Source organism: Stenella coeruleoalba, assembly GCF_951394435.1.
Source record: "Stenella coeruleoalba genome assembly, chromosome: 16".
NCBI classification, from domain to species: Eukaryota; Metazoa; Chordata; class Mammalia; order Artiodactyla; family Delphinidae; genus Stenella; species Stenella coeruleoalba.
Genome location: NC_137162.1, coordinates 46,749,834 through 46,770,105, shown reverse-complemented (window position 1 = coordinate 46,770,105; position 20,272 = coordinate 46,749,834). Strand labels below are relative to the sequence as shown.

At 39.7% G+C, this 20,272-nt stretch overlaps 1 protein-coding gene across 1 annotated transcript in view; it reads left to right on the top strand.

Moving 5' to 3' along the window:
- Positions 1–264: 264 nt before the first annotated feature.
- Positions 265–20,272, top strand: part of LOC307175471 (WD repeat- and FYVE domain-containing protein 4-like) — a gene marked incomplete at its 5' end in the record, with an annotated part of 227,684 nt that continues 207,676 nt past the window's right edge. The window contains 2 exons of the mRNA XM_079900580.1: positions 265–290; positions 476–1,126. Coding sequence (XP_079756706.1) covers positions 265–290; positions 476–1,126 — 677 coding nt within the window. The remainder of the gene's footprint in view (positions 291–475; positions 1,127–20,272) is intronic.

The following is a 20,272-nucleotide window of genomic DNA, read 5'->3' as shown; positions in this document are numbered from 1 at the left end:
TTATATAGATTTCACTGAGTCTCCTTTCGCAATACAGGAAATGGTTCATTCCATAAGTTTAGCAAATATTTATTACGTAGGTGCTATGTTCCACAGCAGTGAGCAAGCCTGATTTCATGGGCCTTCAATGCAGGCGAAGGCTGAGACAATTTTCAAGTAGCTTCAATACAGTGTGGTGAGAGTTTTGATTGGGGATTTAGAGGTGTGAGCGCTCAGCCTGGGATGAGAACAAGCTAAGGGTCAGGGAAAGCTTTGTGGAGGGAGATGCATTTAAGTCAAGATACAGGACTGTAAGTCAACCCTATAAAGCAGCATAGCCTTTAAGAGCAGCCATTTGAATGAAGACACTGAGGCACAACCCAAAACTAAAAGTAAGAGGAATGGTACTGACCTCCCAGTGTTTCAGAGTCGCGCATCGGTAGCTCGCTGTTCCTACGGAGTGGAGCGCAGAAGAGCACCCGGAACGCTTTGGCAGGGATGGGTGGGAGCTCAGCGTTAAAGATCTGCCTCCTCCATCTCACTCACTTGTTTCTCATTGGTTTCAGTCTCTGCTCCGGATCCTGGAGACACCCAAAGGCCGTGCCGCTTTCAGAGTCTCCAGTGGGTTCAATGGGCTGCTGTCCCTGCTCTCTGACCTGGAGGGGTCTCTCCGGGAGCCCCCACTGCAGACCTGGGGGGCAGTGTCCCCCAGCCAGACCCTGGACCTGGTCCTGCACACCCTCTGTGCTGTGTCTGCAGCACTGTACCTGGACCCTGTCAACGGTGACTTCTTTAGGAGGACCGGGCTGTTTGAGAAGCTGGCAGAGGACCTCTGCTTGCTGGGCTGTTTCGGGGCCCTGCAGGAAGAGGGCGCTCCTCCGCACTCCTGGGAGGACACAAAGGCCAGGCCATTTGCCGATTTGATGAGTGCGGCTTTTTCCTCTGCCAGCCCACTCCCACCCAAGATACAGAGCTGCCTCCAGATCCTCAGCTTCCTGGACAGCATGGCCCGAGGCACCCTCCACCTGTGCAAGGACCTGAAGGACTCCCCGAGGGCGAGGCAGGAGGCGGTTGTGGATGCTCAGAAGGGAGAAGCCGGCAGTGACCCCCAGGGAAACTTCAAGCAGTGGCCAGACCTGGAGGACAGGTAGAGCTTTGCTGCCTGCTTCCCTAATCTGTAATCAGTGTATCTCTGTCTCCCGAGTCCTACGTAAGCACCCCGCGCACGCGTAGTACAAACTGGCTGTGAGGAACCGTCACGTTGTTACTTATTCTTCAGAGTAGGTGTCCCCGGCCGGCGTTGTTCCAGCGAATAGAACGAGACGGAGTTGGATTCAGAAGCAAAGGAAAGCTTTCTTCTTTTATCAGAGAATGGAGAGGTGCCAACTCACTTGCTCTCCTGACAGGCCAGGGGTGGGGCTGCCGTTTAGGGATCTAGAGTGGGGGGGGGGGCGGGGGGCGGAGATCGCAGTGCCGGGTGCAGCGTCTCTGCACGCAGCTCGCCGCCGCCATCTTGAATTGAGTGTCGTATGCAGCGCTTCTGCGCACGATCCACGGGCTGCAGTGTCCCGTGCAGCCGTTTCGCACTAGGAACTCCGGTCTGAGGTGCGTGGTGTGGGCCTCTGTGTGCAGTACCCTATGAGCAAGTGAAACTAGACTAAGCACAGGAGAGGAGGTGAGACCTTATTTTATCACCTAGATTCCATTTTGTTTTTCCTAGGGACCCCAGAGGGCTTTGCTGGTGAAAGCAGGACTGTCTTTTCTTTAAATCAAGTTAACTTTGTTTTCAAGGCCCTCTCCCCGTTCACCCACCCCCACCCTGAGAGCTGGCAGAAAACCAATCCAACTCAATACAGGGCTGGGGGATGCTGTCGGGTCGCAGGAGAACCAGGGAAGTTTACCCGATCTTAGAAACTGAGGGCAGAGCTCTGCTGCCCATAGGCTCACTTTCTTCTTTGGCATCTTTGCTGCTCCTGGGAGCTTTGATGCCTGGGCCCAGCCTCCCTGGTATGCCCGGCAGCCTTTGCTTCCTAGGTCTTAGCTCCCCCCCCCCCCCCCACACCTGCCAGGGCACTGCCAGGGTGTGGGTGTGGTCCTTGACTTGTAAGACACAAACAACAGCATCCTTCCCAATCATGGGACTCTTCCTGTTCTTCTTGCTGCTTCCATTTCCCCTAACAAGGACAATTTCTCTTACTTCTGCAGGCTCATCTCCTCAAGGACCTCATACTTTGATAACCTTTTGCTTTCATCCCTGTAACACAGAATTCCACTAAAGCAGGGGAGCGCAAAGAACCCCCCACCACCTTGGAGCGAGAGGGGAAAAACAAAAGAACAAGGCAACAAAATAGTTGGTGTCTTTTTTTCATTCCTCTGAAGCAGCAATGACAAAACACAAATATTTCAGTAAACTATGCTGCCTGCCACCTCTCCAGGTCATCTTGCCTTTAACACCACAGGACAGTCTTCTGAAAGACATTGCACGTGTTTCTCCAAAGAGAGCCCCCTTTGGCCAGACGTGTTGGGGGTTGGTGGTGAGGGGGATGGATGTCAATTCTCCAGCTACCATAATAATCATATGATTGTTGCTGTTACATTGGTTAATCTGGTAAATCGATTAGTTTTCTCACCTTGCATTCCTTCACAATTTGCTCATGATATAATTATTGCTAGATTTGATTTGCTAATTTTTGAAAAGAATTTTTGTTCTTGAGAAAGTTCAGCCTTTCACACTCCTTCTTGACTATTTTTACTATGAAATTTGTGTTACCCTCATAAATTGGGCAGTGTTCCCTCTTCTATTCTCTGGAAGAGTTTATGGAAAGATTACTATTTCTATTCCTTTCTTTTAAAAATTAATTAATTAGCTGCATTGGGTCTTCGTTGCTTTCTCTGGTTGTGGCGAGTGGGGCTACTCTTCATTGTGGTGCGCAGGCTTCTCATTGCAGTGGCTTCTCTTATTGCGGAGCACGGGCTCTAGGCATGCGAGCTTCAGTAGTTGTGGCTTGCGGGCTCAGTAGTTGCGGCACACGGGCTTAGTTGCTCTGTGGCATGCGGGATCTTCCCGGACCAGGCTCGAACCTGTGTCCCCTGCATTGGCAGATGGATTCTTAATCACTGTGCCATCAGGGAAGTCCTACTATTTCTGTTCCTTAGCTATGTGATAGAATTTGCCAGTAAAATCTCAGGAGCCTGACGTTTTCTTGAGAGAAGATTTATTCTTTTTTTTTTTGTTTTTTTACCTTTTTAAAAAACAGCTTTACTTTTACATAGTTCATACACCCTAAAATTCACCCATTTAAAATGTACAATAATTTGTTTTGTATATTCACAGAAATATACAATCATTACCACAATTGATTAGAACATTTTTATCACACCAAAAGAAACTCCATACCCATTAGCCATTATTTTCCATTTCCCCTGCCCCTACCTCCAGTCCCAGGCAACCACTAATTTACTTTCTGTATTTAGGAACTTGCCTATTCTGGATATATCATATAAATAGAATCATACAGTATGTGATTTTTTTTGTTTCTGGATTCTTTAGCATAATGTTTTCAAGGTTCATCCATGTTGTAGCATGTATCAATACTTCATTCTTTTTATTGACAATTTTCCAGTGTGTATACCACAGTTTACTTATACGTTTATCAGCTGATGGACATGTGGATTGTTTTCACTTTGGGGTTATTATGAATAGTGCTGCTGTGAACATTCATGTACAAGTTTTTGTGTAGATACATGTTTACATATTTCTTAGCTAGATACCTAGGAGTGGAACTGCTAAATCATATGGTAATTCTACATTTAACATTTTGAGGAATTACCAAATCATTATGCAAAGTGACTGCACCATTTTACATTCTCACTAGCAGTGGGTGAGGGTTTCAGTTTGAATACCTTCTTGCCAACACTTGTTATATCTTTTTGATTATAGCCCTCCTAGTGAGGGTGATGTGGTATCTTATTGTGGTTTTGATTTGCATTTCCTTGAAGGCTAATGATATTGAGAAGCTTTTCATGTGCCTATTGGTTATTTGTGTATCTTCTTTGGACAAATGTCTGTTAGAGTCTTTGCACATTTTTTAAATTGATGTAACATTGGTTTATAACTATATAAGTTTCATGTGTACAACATTATAACTCGACTTCTGTGTATACCGTAGTGTTCTCACCACCAAAAATCTTGTTTCCATTCATCACCATACAGTTGATTCTCCTTACCCATTTTGCCCTCCCCCATCCCTCCTTCCCCTCTGGTAACTACTAATCCGTTCATTCTCTGTTATCTATGTGTTTATTTTTGTTTTGTTCTGTTTGTTCATTTATTTTGTATTTTTTATATTGCATATATGAGTGAAATCATACTGTATTTATCTTTCTCCATCTGACTTATTTCACTTAGCATAATACCCTCAAGGTCCATTCGTATTTTTGCAAATGTCAAGATTTCATATTTTTTTATGGATGAGTAGTATTCCACTGTGTGTGTGTGTGTGTGTGTGTGTGTGTGTGTGTGTGTGTGTGACATCTTATCCATTCATCTGTTAATGTGCACTTAGATTGTTTCCATATCTTGGCTATTGTAAATAATGTTGCAATGAACATAGGGGTGCATATACCTTTTTGAATTAGTGTTTTCATAACCTTTGGATAAATACCCAGAAGTGGAATAGTTGGATCATATGGTAGTTCTATTATTAATTTTTTTTTTTTTTTTTTTTCTGGCCACACCGCGTGGCATGCAGGATCTTAGTTCCCCAACCAGGGATCGAACCCGTGCCCCCTGCAGTGGAAGCGCAGATTCTTAGCCACTGGACGTCCAGGGAAGTCCCTGGAATTGTTATTGTGTTCTTGGTGACTTCAACCTTTTCTCGTCATCAAGTGTTCCACTATTTCTAGTAATGCTTTTTGCCCTAAAGTTTACTTTGTGGAGCACAGGCTCCAGACACGCAGGCTCAGCGGCCATGGCTCACGGGCCCAGCCGCTCCGCGGCATGTGGGATCTTCCCGGACCGGGGCACGAACCCATATCCCCTGCATCGGCAGGCGGACTCTCAACCACTGTGCCACCAGGGAAGCCCTATTATTAATTTTTGAGGAATCTCCATACTGTTTATTTACATTCCCACCAACAGTGTATGAGGGTTCCTTTTCTCTGCACCCTCACCAGTACTTGTTGTTGCCTGTCTTTTTTATAATAGTTATTCTAACAGGCATGCGGTGATATCGTATTGTGGTTTTGCTTTACATTTCCCTAATAATTAGTAATGTTGAACATCTTTTCATGTGCCTGTTGGCCATCTGTATGTCATTTCTGGAATCTCTACTTAGATCTCTGTCCATTTAGAAAATTTTTGTTGTTGTTGAGTTGTGTGAGTTTTGTTTTTTTAATTAATTAATTTATTTTTGGCTGCGTTGGGTCTTTGTTGCTGCACGCAGGCTTTCTCTAGTTGCGGCGAGTGGGGGCTACTCGTTGCGGTGTGTGGGCTTCTCATTGTGGTGGCTTCTCTTGTTGCAGAGCATGGGCTCTGGGCGCGCGGGCTTCAGTAGTTGTGGCACACGGGCTTAGTTGCTCCGTGGCATGTGGGATCTTCCCAGACCAGGGATCAAACTTGTGTCCCCTTCATTGGCAGGTGGATTCTTAACCACTGTGCCACAGGGAAGTCCCTGTTTGACTTCTTTATATATGTTTTGATTACTGTAGCTTTGTAGTATAATTTGAAATTAGGGAGTGTGAAATTAGGGACACCTCCAGCTTTGTTCTTTTTTCTCAGAATTGCTTTGGCTATTCAAGGCCTTCTGTGGTTCCATACAAATTTTAGGACTTTTAAATTCTATTTCTGTGAAAAATGTTGGGATTTTGATAGGGATTGCATTGAATCTGTAGATTGCTTTAGGTAATTCTGGACATTTTAACAATGTTAATTCTTCCACTACTATGTTAAGTAAGAGTGGTGAGAGTGGCATCCTTTTCTTGTTCCTAATCTAAGAGAAAAAGCTTTGTTTCTCTCTGTTCAGTATGATGTTGGCTGGGTTTGACATATATGTCATTTATGGCCATTATTCATTTTATTCAGAGTTTTATCATAAATGGATGTTGTATCTTGTCAAATGCTTTTTCTGCCTCTATTGAGATGCTCATATGATTTGTATCCTTTTTTTGTTTATGTGATGTATCATATTGATTGATTTGCGAATGTTGACTCACCCTTGCATCCTCAGAATAAATCCCACTTGATCATGGTGTATGATCCTTTTAATGTATTGTTGTATTTGGTTTGCTTATATTTTGTTGAGAATTTTTGCATCTATGTTCATCAGAGACATTGGCCTATAATTTTCTTTTTTTGTGTTGTCCTTGTCTGGTTTTGGTATCAGGGTAGTGCTGGCCTCATAAAGTGTGTTAGGAAGCATTCCCTTGTCTTCAGTTTTTTGGAAGAGTTTGAGATTCTTCTTTGAATGGTAGAATTCACCACTGAATTTGTCTGGTCCTGGACTTCGGTTTTTTGTGATATTTTTTTATTACTGTTTCAATCTCCTTACTAGTGATCAGTTTATTCAGATTTTCTGTTTCTTCATGAATCAGTCTTGGAAAGTTGTGTGATTCTAAGATTTTATCCATTTCTTGTAGGTTGTCCAATTTGTTGGTGTATAGCAGTTCAGAGTACTCTCTTAAAATCCTTTGTATTTCTGTGATATCTGTTGTAACTTCTTTTTTGTTTCTGATTTTATTTATTTGAACCTTCTGTCTCTTTATCTTGGTGAGTCTAGCTAAAAGTTTGTCAATTTTGTTTATCTTTTCTAAGAACCATGTCTTAGTTTCATACTATTGTCTTTTTAGTCTCTATTTCATTTATTTCCATTATGGTGGTTATTATTTCCTTCCTTCTACTGACTTTGGGCTGTTTGTTTTTCTTTTTGTAGTTCATTTAGGTGTAAGTTTAGATTTTTTTTGAGATTTTGAGGTAGGACTGTGTTGCTATAAACTTCCCTCTTAGAACTGCTTTTACTGCATCACACAGATTTTGATACCGCATATTTGTGGTTTTTCCAGCTTTCTTCTTGTAGTCGATTTTTAGTTTCATACAGGTGTGATTGGAAAAGATGCTTGATATGATTTCATTCTTCTTAAATTTATTGAGATCTGTGTCCCAACATATGGTCTATCCTTGAGAATTTCCATGTGCACCTGAAAAGAATGTATATTCTGCTGATTTTGGATGGAATGTTCTATATTCATTTAAGTCCATCTGCTCTAATGTTTCACTTAAGGCCCGTGTTTCCTTGTTGAATTTCTGTCTGAGTAATCTATCTATTGATGTAAGTGGGGTATTAAAGTCCCCTACTATTACTGTGTTGCTGTCAATTTCTCCCTTTAGGTTTTTTACAATTGCTTTATGTATTTTGGTGTTCCTACATCAGGTGCAAATACATTAATAGTTGTTCTGTCTGCTTGGTGGATCATCCCCTTTGTATAATGTCCATCTTTGTCTCTTGTTACCTTTTTTGACTTGAAGTCTATTTTGTCTGATCTGAGTATGGCTGCACCTGTTCTTTGTTTTTTTGTTTTGGCTGCCATTTGCTTAGAGTATCATTTTCCATATCTTTACTTCGAGCCTATATTTGTCTTTAGAGCTGAGATGAGTCTCCTGGAGACAGCATATAGTTGGGTCTTGTTTTTTAATCTGTTCAGCCACTCTCTGTCTTTTGATTGGTGAATTCATTCCGTTTACATTTAGGGTGATTATTGATATATGAAGACTCTGTACTGCCATTTAATCTTTTATTTTCTGGTTGCTCTGTATTTTCATTGTTTCTTTTTCCTTGATTTTCTGTCATCTTAATTTAGTGGTTTTAGATGATATTTTTCTAAGTTTCCTCTTTTTTATGTTTCATTTCTCTGCTCTAGATTTTAGTTTTGTGGTTACCATGAGGTTTGTATAAACTGTCTCAGAGATTACATAGTTCTTTTTCTGCTGAAAGTGTCTCATCTTCATTTGCCTATACAGATTTGGTCCTTGTCTTCTTCCCCTTTTATGTTTGTTGCCACAAATTATCCCTTTCTATGTTGTGAGTTTATTACCAAATTGAAGTAGCTGTAGTTGCTTTTAATGCTTTTCCCCCCTTTAACCTTTATGCTATAATTGTTTAACAACTAACTCTGGTGAAGAGTTACAATTTTCTGATTCTGTCTGTTTATTACCTACTCAAAGTTTTTTGTACTTTTGATGTTTTGTTTCAGGTAGAAGAGCTCCTTTCAACATTTCTTATAAGGCAGGTCTAGTAGTGATGAACTCCCTCAGCTTTTGTTTGTCTGGGAAAGACTTTATTTCTTCTTCATATCTGAAGGATAACTTTGCTGGGTAGAGTGTTCTTGGTTGACAGTTTTTATCTTTCAATATTTTGAGTATGTCATTCCACTCTCTCCCGGTCTATAGAGTTTTTGCTGAGGAATCTGCTGATAGCCTAATGGGGTAACTTGTAGGTTACTGTCTTTTTTTTTTCTGATTGTCTTTAAAATTGTTTATCATTGACTTTTGACAGTTTTAATATAATGTGTCTTGGAGAAGATCTTTTTGTATTGAGATAATTGGGTGTTCTGTTAGTTTTGTGGACTTGTATATCCAGTTTCTTCCCAGGTTTGGAAAGTTCTCAACTGTTGTTTCTTTAAATAAGCTCTCTTCTCCTTCTGGGATACCCGTTATCCTTATGTTGCCTTTCCTAATCAAGTTTGATAGTTCTTGTAGTTTCTTTATTAAAAAATATTATTTCTCTCTCTTCTTCTACCTGAATCATTTCTAGATTTCTAACTTCAAGCTCACTCATTCTCTCTTCCATATGGTCTGCTCTATTTCCAGTGCTTTCTAATCCATTCTTTATCTCATTTTTTGAGTTCTCCAGCTCCAGAATTTCCAATTAGTTCTTTTTTGGAGTTTCAGTCTCTTTGGTAAAGTATTCCTCTGTTTATTAATTTTACTCTTTAGCTCATTGAACTGCTTTTCTGAGTTTTCTTGTAGCTAATTGAATTTCTTCATGACAGCTATTTTGAATTCTCTGTCAGTTAGATCACAATCTTCTGTGACTTGAAGTTTTACAGAATTGTTATTTTCTTTTTGTGATACTGTGTTTTCATGGTCCTTGATGAGTTGTTCCTCTGCTGGTGCATTTGAAGGAGCAAACTTCTTTCTTATTTAGATAAAGTTTTTTTTACTTTGATTCTAACAGTTCGAGTTCTTAATTAAAGGCCTTTCTTTTTGTTTTTCAGTAGGTGGTGCTATAGCCCAAGTTTTTGTTTCTCTTGAGTGGCCTCTGGCTATATTTGAGAACCAGCATTTTCCACCCTCCAGCACCTCTGCCAGAGGTTTCTCTGGTGTCCTCATTGCCACTGCTTGTGCCTTGCTGCTGCCAGTGTTGCTACTGTCACTGGTATTTCTGCCTGGGACAGTGTGATGGCAGGCACCTCTACCATGTCTGGGGACACCTGGGTCACGGACACTGCTGCCACAGTGGGGAAGGGGAGAAGCCAGAGTCATGGCCACCTTTGCCGCCTTCAGGGTTGTTGGGTTGGTGGGTGCTGCTGTCATTGGTAGGAGTGGGGGAGGCTGGAGTTGCGGATGCTGCTTTGGCTGGAGGGACCAGGGTCATAGGTCCTGCCACCGCTGCTGTCCGGCTCCCTGTGGCTATGGGTGCCATTGTGGCTGGGAGGCCTAGGTCTCATGTGCCACCTCTGTTGCTGCTACCAGGTTCGCTGGGGCTGCAGACTCAGCAGCTGTGGCCAGGGGCCAGGATCCCAGCACTGCCTCTGCTAGTCCGTGGTTCTGCCTCCTCTGTGTGTCCCAATTCACCCACCTTCAGATGTACAGATGTATGGATCTCTCCAGCATCCTGCTGTGTTGGGCAGAGGAAGCTTTCTGGAGTTAGGAATGTTTCGCTAGTTGTAGGCTGAAGGGGAGAGACAAAGGGAGCTTTTCACACCGTAATGGTGTTGATGTCACCTCTGCAAAGATATATTTTTGTGAGAATAAATTTCAGTTTATTCTTGCATGATTCATAGTAAGTTATTTTTCAAGTTTATTTTTCTCATTTCACCTGTTTTAATTTATTGGCATAAGGCCATTCACAATATCCTTTTAACTTTTTATTCCTAACACTATCATTTGTGTATTCTTTCTCTTTTGCCTGCAGCACCCCAGCGTTCTTAGCAGAGGTTAATTTATTAATGTGTCTGTGAACCAGCATTCAGCTTTTCCTGTCTCATACATCGATTTTCTGTTTCTTTTTTTGTTCTTATTATTTCCTTCCACTTTCTTTGGGTTTATTCTAGTGTTCTTTTTCTTAATTTAATTGTTATGAGACCAATTTTAAGTCCTCTTTTTAAATATAAATTTCCTTGTAACTATTACTTTAGTTCCATCACACAAGTTTTATTATATCAAATTTTCAATACAGTTTACTGCTAAATATTTTCTAATTTCCCTTATGACTTACAGGTTTACTCTTGAATCTTATTTGAATTATAAATTTCCAAAGTTAGAGTATTTTTGATCATCTTTTTGTTACTGACTTCTAACTTTGTCATCTTGAAACAAAGTGGACTGTATGATGCTAATCCTTTGAAATTAGTTGAGCTTGACTTTGTGTCCCCAATGTGGTAAATTTTCATAAATATTCCTGGGTGCTTGAAAATAATGCACATTTTCCAATTGTTAGGTTCAATGCTCTATTTATGTCCTCTAGATGAAATTTGTCAGTTGTTCAAATTTTAAGATCGTTGGCATATCAGCTACTAAGATATGTTAAATATATTTCATTGTAATGGTAGCTTTGTCAATATCTGTTAATTTTTTTTAAATAAATTTATTTATTTATTTATTTTTGGCTGCGTTGGGTCTTCATTGCTGTGCCTTGGCTTTCTCTAGTTGCGGAGAGCAGGGGCTACTCTTCGTTGCATCGCGCGGGCTTCTCATTGCGGTGGTTTCTCTTATTGGGGAGCATGGCCTCTAGGCGTGCAGGCTTCAGTAGTTGTGGCGCATGGGCTCATAAGTTGTGGCTTGCAGGCTCTAGAGCACAGGCTCAGTAGTTGGGGCGCATGGGCTTAGTTGCTCCGCAGCATGTGGGATCTTCCCAGAGCAGGGATTGAATCCATGCCTCCTGCATTAGCAGGTGGATTCTTAACCACTGCAGCACCAGGGAAGTCCCAATATCTGTTAACTTTTGCCTTACATGTATCTGAGGCTATTAGAATCACACACATTTGTAATTTTTCCATCATCTAGAGGTATCAAAGTTTTTATCATTATATGATGACCTTCTTAATCTCCATTAGAACATAACAACTTTATCTAATAATAATAAGGCTCCACCAGTGTTCTTTTGGTTAGTATGTGCCTGAATTACTTTTTATCCTTTAAGCTTTCTGTGTCCTCATGCTTTAGGTATTTTTCCTGTAAACAGTAAAGAGGTATTTTTTTTTAATGTGTATTTTAAACTGAAGTTTCCTTGTTTCTTTGTGTGGTTGATGATTTTTAATTGTGAGTCTTGCTCCGAGATTTTCCTTTTCCCAGACTCCATGCAGCCCATCCTTATTCTGGCCATCCTGCCTTTCTGCAGACACAGCAATGCCTCAGTGAGGCTGCAGCTGCCCTTTGTAGCTAGGCCTTGGTCAGATTCCAGGCCCTTCTCTTCTTGCTTTGTCTTGGGAGAATTCTCTTTCTGAGGTCCCCTGACCTCTCTATTCCAGGGGCAGAGGGTTCTCTGAGGAGGCCTTTGTCCTGGCCATCTGGACAGCATGCAGCTTAACTGAGGATCTCAGTGCTGAACCTTGTTCTACTTATCCTACCAGCTTTTAGAGGGCAGGGAAGTATTTGTCAGCATCAAAAACATTTAGTAAGTGGTATTAGGTGATGAAAAGCAATAGTCATTGGTTGAATGTCTCTGGGGACTGAGCACCAATGACTTATTTTCATTTAATTCCCTCTCAAATTTTAGCATTTTACCAATAAAGAAATGGAGAAAGGATAAGAAACATGGTTGAAAGTTAACACCTAGTAAGTGATGGAGCAAGACTTTGAACTCAGGTCTACCTCCAAAGCCTCTGTGTGTGCTTCTGAGTGTGTGTGTGTGTGTGTGTGTGTGTGTGTGTGTGTGTGTGTATTTGTCCTGCTTTTTTCTGGATGCTTCCACAGTAATAGTGATGACTTGCTTGTTCTGCCACAATAGACTGAAGTTGAAGGTTTGGGCTCTGACTTGTAGATGGCATCAGGCCTGATTCTTTACAGACAACTCCTGTGTCAAATGTCATCCTGGTTTCACAATGAGGAATTTTTAAATGTACAAGAATCAGATTTCATAAATAGAGCAATTTTTTGGTCTTTAAAAGAAATACATCACCCTTGACATTCCCTAATGGTTAGAAAAGGGGAAGTGAAACCCCAGCCTCTCCTGAGAGAGTCTGTGGGGTGAAGGACAAGGCAGTGGGCTGGGCGTGGTGGACAGGGTGCTCACCCATGCCCACCACTGACACTTGGCATCCCCTTGGGCAAGCAACTTGGCTTAGACCTGTCCACACACAGTGGGCTGTGGTCTCCAGAAGGAAGACAGAGGCTGTGGGCCTTAGGCTCAGGCCTGTGTGCTTTACACCTTAGTGTTCCTTGTGCCTTTTACTTTATCTCACTGAGTTTTGATTTCCCAATTCACATGCGGGGATAATAAGAGTATCCACATTGAGGAGTGTTGTGAGGTGAGGACTGGAGATGCTAATGGTGTTAGTTAGTTAGATAATGGTTACAGCCGCCGTTTACTGAGCCCTTGTGTGCCAGATGCTGTGCTTTGCTTTCACAAGCATTAGGTAATCTATGTAACTACGATTAAGTAACATTTTTCACAAAATAGAAGATATATATTATATAAATCCCAGAATATATAATGAGATTCCCAAGATACAGAATATTTAATTTAATCTCTGTGAACCATAACACACACACCACCTCCTTCACAGCACGTGTGACACACACACACCCCACGCACACAGCATACACACACGCACACATGCGCACACACACTCTCTCTGCAGTGGAGCTCAATAAATGGCAGCTGTGGTTGTGATTAATCATGCAACCTTCTCTGGTATTTACCAGATCCTGCTACCCGGGAAGGATGTCATCCTTCTAGGCCAGCCAGTCCACTGTGTGGGTCTGGAGAAGGTGGAGAGGGCAGTGGGTTAAGCATTTTTTTAAATTAATTAATTAATGTATTTATTTTTGGCTGTGTTGGCTCTTCATTGCTGCACGCGGGCTTTCTCTAGTTGCGGCGAGCAGGGGCTACTCTTCACTGAGGTGCGCGGGCTTCTCATTGCGGTGGCTTCTCATGTTGCAGAGCATGGGCTCTAGGTGCGCAGGCTTCAGTACTTGTGGCTCACAGGCCCAGTAGTTGTGGCTTGCAGGCTCTAGAGCGCAGGCTCAAGTAGTAGTGGCGCACGGGCTTAGTTGTTCCTGAGCATGTGGGATCTTCCCAGACCAGGGCTCGAACCCATGTTCCCGTATTGGCAGGCAGATTCTTAACCACTGAGCCACCAGGGAAGTCCCTCAAGCATTTTTTTTAATCATGGAAGGGTACTGAATATTGTCAAATGTTTTTTTCTATATCAGTTGAGGTGATTGTTTGTTTTTTTTTCCTTTGTTTATTAATGTAGTGTATTGCATGGATTGTTTTTTTTTTATGTTGAACCACTCTTGCATTCCTGGGATCTTAATCATGGTATATAATCCTTTAAATATGCTGTTGGATTTGATTTGCTAGTTTTTTGTTGAGGATTTTTGCATATATACCGATGAGGGTATTGGTCTCTTCTTTTCTTTGTGTGGCTTTAGTATCAGTAATAATACAGGCTTCCTTGCTGTTCCCTGAACATGCCAGACATACTCCTACTCTGGGGGCTTTTGCACTGGCTATTCCCTTTGCTTAAAATGCTTTTCCCCTGGATATCTGCATCCCTTTTTTCAGGTCCACCCAAATGTTACCTTTTCAAACAAGCCAACCCTGCCCCCCAAATTAAAATTGTAAATTGTTTCCTTCTTACACCCTAGCGCTCTTGATTTTTTCTCCGCTTTAATTTTTTTTGGCAGTAATATTTATCACCTTTCTTCATAATATATAATTTGCGTATTCATTATTCTATTACATTAATATACTATGTTATAATAACATATGATATATATCATACAATACTATATATAGTATAGTATAAATTATATAACAACAATAATTTTTATTATTTATAATTTACCTATTTATTATGTTTACCTTTACTGTCTCTACCCTTCTTCTCACATATCAGGTATGGCTTTTACTTTGTTTAGTTTATAGATGTATCCAAAATGCCAGGAAAATACTTAGGTCAATAAATATTTGTTCAGTTGAATTGGATAAATTAACACCAAATGTTAGAAGCACTCCTGGCACCTTAGCCATTCTTCAGGGCTGGTGGTGCCAAGAACAGTCTCACTGTGGGTGGGAAATTCAGTGCTAGAGGCAGGATGTTTGAAAATCAAGTGTTTGTGATTTGGGATTAGTCTCGTGACTTTTTCTTTCTTTCTTATTATTATTTGTCCAATTAACATACAGTAAAAGTGTCTTTCTTGGTGTAGAGTTCTTTGGGTTTTAATTCATGTGCAGAGTCATGTGACCATCACCACAATCAGGATACAGGACAAACACCCCCCTCAAATAGTTCCTGAATGTTGTCCCTTCATAATGAAACCCTTTCTCAATTCCTAAACCCAGGCAACCACTGCTCTATTCCTATAGTTTTGTCTTTGTCAGAATAACATATAAATGCAAGTACAAATGTTTAGTCTTTTGAGGCTAGCTTTTTCAACTCAGCATAAGGCCTTTGAAATCCATCCAATTTGTTGTATCAGTAGTTCATACATTATTATTGCTGAGTAGTATTCCATTGTACAGATGCAAATATTTTCTCCCAGTCTATGGTTCGTCTTTTTACTTTTAAAGTGTCATTCACAGGTTGAAATTTAATGATAAGTTTGACCATATTTACAAAAAATCCTGCTGGGATTTTTATTGGAATTGCATTGTATCTATAGATGAATTTGGGGAGAATTGAAACCTTAACTTTATTGAGTCTTCCAGTCCATAAACACAGAATGTTTTTCCATTTGTATATTCAGTAGATGTATGATTTTTTTAAAAAAAATCAAGGTCTATAGTATTCAACATACAGAGCCAGCACATTTTTTATTAGATTTATACTTATGTGTTTATTCTGGAGCGGTATTTTAAATGTTTCGTTTCCCAATTGTTTACTTCTAGTATATAGGAATATGATTAATTTCTATATGTAACTGTGTATCCAGAGATCATGCTAATTCATGTATTGGTTCTAGGAGGTTTTTTTTTTTTTTTTAATAGGTTGCTTGGGATTTCTATGTAGACAATCATGTCTGTGAATAGTGACAGTTTTATACATTCCTTTCCAGTCTGTTGTCCCAGTGTGATGTTGAATAGGAGTGGTGAGAGGGGACATCCTCGCCTTGTTCTTAATCTTGAAGAAAAACTCTTCACTCTTTTGCCATCAAATATTATATTAGCTGTGGGGTTTTTTTTGGGAGATGTCCATTATCAGGTTATGGATGATTACTTCTGTGTCTCTGTTACTGAGAGTTTTTTATCATGAACAGATGTGGAATTTTTAAAATGCTTTATCTGGGGCTTCCCTGGTGGCGCAGTGGTTGAGAGTCCGCCTGCCGATGCGGGGAACGTGGGTTCGTGCCCCGGTCTGGGAGGATCCCACATGCCGTGGAGCGGCTGGGCCCGTGAGCCATGGCCGCTGAGCCTGCGCGTCTGGAACCTGTGCTCCACAACGGGAGAGGCCACAACAGTGAGAGGCCTGCGTACCGCAAAAAAATAAAAACAAAAAAAACCCAAAATGCTTTATCTGCATATGATCATGTTTTATTCCTTCTTTTTTTAGTTTAATAATATGATGGGTTACATTGGCTGATTTTTGTTTTGGTTTTTTAGCCCTTAATTTTTTAAATTGTGTTTTCGATATCTGAAATATCTTTTTCTTCGTTTTTTTTGAATTTTATTTTATTTTTAAACAAGGGGTTCTTATTAGTTATCTATTTTATACATATTAGTGTATATATGTCAATCCCAATGTCTCAATTCATCCCACCACCACCACCACCCCCGCCGCTTTCCCTCCTTGGTGTCCATAAATTTGTTCTCTACATCTGTGTCTCTATTTCTACCTTGCAGACCAGTTCATCTGTACCATTTTTCTAGATTCCACATTATGAGTTAATATACGATATTTGTTTTTCTCTTCTGACTTACTTCACTCTGTATGACAGTCTCTAGGTCCATCCACTTCTTTACAAATGACCCAATTTCATTCCTTTTTATGGCTGAGAATATTCCATTGTATATATGTACTATATCTTCTTCATCCATTCATCTGTCGATGGGCATTTAGGTTGCTTCCATGACCTGGCTATTGTAAATAGTGCTGCAGTGAACATTGGGGCGCATGTGTCTTTTTGAATTATGGTCTTCTCTGGGTATATGCCCATTAGTGGGATTGCTGGGTCATATGGTAATTCTATTTTTAGTTTTTTAAGGAACCTCCATACTGTTCTCCATAGTGGCTGTATCAATTTACATTCCCACCAGCAGTGCAAAAGGCTTCTCTTTTCTCCACACCCTCTCCAGCATTTGTTGTTTGTAGATTTTTTGATGATGGCCATTCTTACTGGTGTGAGATGATACCTCATTGCAGTTTTGATTTGCATTTCTCTCATGATTAGTGATGTTGAGCATCCTTTCATGTGTTTGTCGGCAATCTGTATATCTTCTTTGGAGAAATGTCTATTTAGGCCTTCTGCCCATTTTTTGATTGGGTTGTTTGTTTTTTTGATATTGAGCTGCATGAGCTGCTTGTATATTTTGGAGATTAGTCCTTTGTCAGTTGCTTCGTTTGCACATATTTTCTCCCATTCTGAGAGTTGTCTTTTTATCTGGTTTGTGGTTTCCTTTGCTGTGCAAAAGGTTTTAAGTTTCATTAGGTCCCATTTGTTTTATTTTTGTTTTTATTTCCATTTCTCTAGGAGGTGGGTCAAAAAGGATCTTGCTGTGATTTATGTCATAGAGTGTTCTGCCTATGTTTTCCTCTAAGAGTTTTAGAGTGTCTTGCCTTACATTTAGGTCTTTAATCCATTTTGAGTTTATTTTTGTGTATGGTGTTAGGGAGTGTTCTAATTTCCTTCTTTTACATGTAGCCGTCCAGTTTTCCCAGCACCACTTATTGAAGAGACTGTCTTTTCTCCATTGTATATCCTTGCCTCCTTTGTCATAGATTAGTTGACCATAGGTGCATGAGTTTATCTCTGGGCTTTCTATCCTATTCCATTGATCTGTATTTCTGTTTTTGTGCCAGTACCATATTGTCTTGATTACTGTAGCTTTGTAGTATAGTCTGAAGTCAGGGAGTCTGATTCCTCCAGCTCCAGTTTTTTCCCTCAAGATTGCTTTGGCTATTCAGGGTCTTTTTTGTCTCCATACAAATTTTAAGATTTTTTTGTTCTAGCTCTGTAAAAAATGCCATCAGTAATTTGATAGGGATTGCATTGAATCTGTAGATTGTTTTGGGTAGTATAGTCATTTTGACAATATTGATTCTTCTAATCCAAGAACATGGTATATTGCTCCACCTGTTTGTGTCATCTTTGATTTCTTTCATCAGTGTCTTACAGTTTTCTGAGTACAGGTCTTTTATTTCCTTAGGTAGCTTTATTCCTAGGTATTTTATTCTTTTTGTTGCAATGGTGAATGGGATTGTTTCCTTAATTTCTCTTTCTGATCTTTCATTGGTAATATATAGGAATGCAAGAGATTTCTGTGCATTAATTTTGTATCCTGCAGCTTTACCAAATTCATTGATTAGTTCTAATAGTTTTCTGGTGGCATCTTTAGGATTCTGTATGTATAGTATCAGGTCAGTGACAGTTTTACTTCTGTCAGTGACAGTTTTACTTCTTCTTTTCCAGTTTGGATTCCTTTTATTTCTTTTTCTTCTCTGGCTAGGACTTCCAGAACTATGTTGAATAATAGTGGTGAGAGTGGACATCCTTGTCTTGTTCCTGATCTTAGAGGAAATGCTTTCAGTTTTTCACCATTGAGAATAATGTTTGCTGTGTGTTTGTCATGTATGGCCTATATTGGTTGAGGTAGTTTCCCTCTATGCCCACTTTCTGGAGAGTTTTTTTTTATCATAAATGGATGTTGAATTTTGTCAAAAGCTTTTTATGCATCTATTCAGACGATCATATGGTTTTTATTCTTCAGTTTGTTAATATGGTGTATCACATTGATTGATTTGCATATATTGAAGAATTCTTGCATCCCTGGGATAAATCCCACTTGATCATGGTGTATGATCATTTTAATGTGCTATTGGATTCTGTTTGCTAGTGTTTTGTTGAGGGTTTTTGCAACTATATTCATCAGTGATACTGGTCTGTAATTTTCTTTTTTTGTAGTATCTTTGTCTGGTTTTGGTATCAGTGTGATGGTGGCCTCGTAGAATGAGTTTGGGAGTGTTCCTTCCTCTGCAATTTTTTGGAAGAGTTTGAGAAGGTTGCGTGTTAGCTCTTCTCTAAATGTTTGATAGGATTCACCTGAAGCCACCTGGTGCTGGACTTTTGTTTGTTGAGAGATTTTTAATCACAGTTTCAATTTCATTACTTGTAATTGATCTGTTCATATTTCCTATTTCTTCCTGGTTCAGTCTTGGAAGTTTATACCTTTCTAAGAATTTGTCCATTTATTCCAGGTTGTCTATTTTATTGGCATAGAGTTGCTTGTAGTAGTATCTTATGCTGCTTTATATTTCTGTGGTGTCTGTTGTAACTTTTCCTTTTTCATATCTAATTTTATTGATTTGAGTCCTCTCCCTCTTTTTCTTGATGAGTCTGGCTAAAGGTTTATCACTTTTGTTTATCTTCTCAAAGAACCAGCTTTTAGTTTTATTAATCTTTGCTATTGTTTTCTTTGTTTCTATTTCATTTATTTCTGCTCTGACCTTTATGATTTCTTTCCTTCTACTAACTTTGGGTTTTGTTTCTTCTTCTTTCTCTGTTTCCTTTAGGTGTAAGGTTAGATTGTCTATTTGAGATTTTTCTTGTTTCTTGAGATAGGATTATATTGCTATAAACTTCCCTCTTAGAACTGCTTTTAGTGCATCCCATAGGTTTTGGATCGTTGTGTTTTCATTGTCATTTGTCTCTAGGTATTTTTGATTTCTTCAGTGATCTCTTGGTTATTTAGTAATGTGTTGTTTAGCCTCCATGTGTTTGTGGTTTTTACATTTTTTTCCCTGTAATTTATTTCTAATCTCATAGCATTGTGGTCAGAAAAGAAGCTTGATATGATTTCAGTTTTCTTAAATTTACCAAGGCTTGATTTGTGACCCAAGATGTGATCTGTCCTAGAGAATGTTCCATGTGCACTTGAGAAGAAAGTGTAATCTGCTGTTTTTTGGATGGAATGTCCTATACATATCAATTAAATCTATCTGGTCTATTGTGTCGTTTAAACTTTGTGTTTCCTTATTAATTTTCAGTCTGGATGATCTGTCCATTGGTGCAAGTGAGGTGTTAAAGTCCCCCGCTCTTATTGTGTTACTGTCCATTTCCTCTTTTACAGCTGTTAGCATTTGCCTTATGTATTGAGGTGCTCCTGTGTTAGGTGCATATGTAAGTGTTATGTCTTCTTCTTGGATTGATCCCTTGATCATTATGTAGTGTCCTTCCTTGACTCTTGTAACATTGTTTATTTTAAAGCCTATTTTATCTGATATGAGTATTTCTACTCCAGCTTTCTTTTGATTTCCATTTTCATGGAATATCTTTTTCCATCCCCTCACTTTCAGTGTGTATGTGTCCCTAGGTCTGAAGTGGGTCTCTTCTAAACAACATATATATATATATATATATATATATATATATATATGGGTCTTGTTTTTGTATCCATTCAGCGAGCCTGTGTCTTTTGGTTGGAGCATTTAACCCATTCACATTTAAGGTAATTATCAATATGTATGTTCCTGTTACCATTTTCTTAATTGTTATGGGTTTGTTTTTGTAGGTCCTTTTCTTCTCTTGTACTTCCCACTTAGAGAAATTCCTTTAGCATTTGTTGTAGAGCTGGTTTGGTAGTTCTGAATTCTCTTAGCTTTTGCTTTTCTGTAATGTTTTTGATTTCTCCATTGA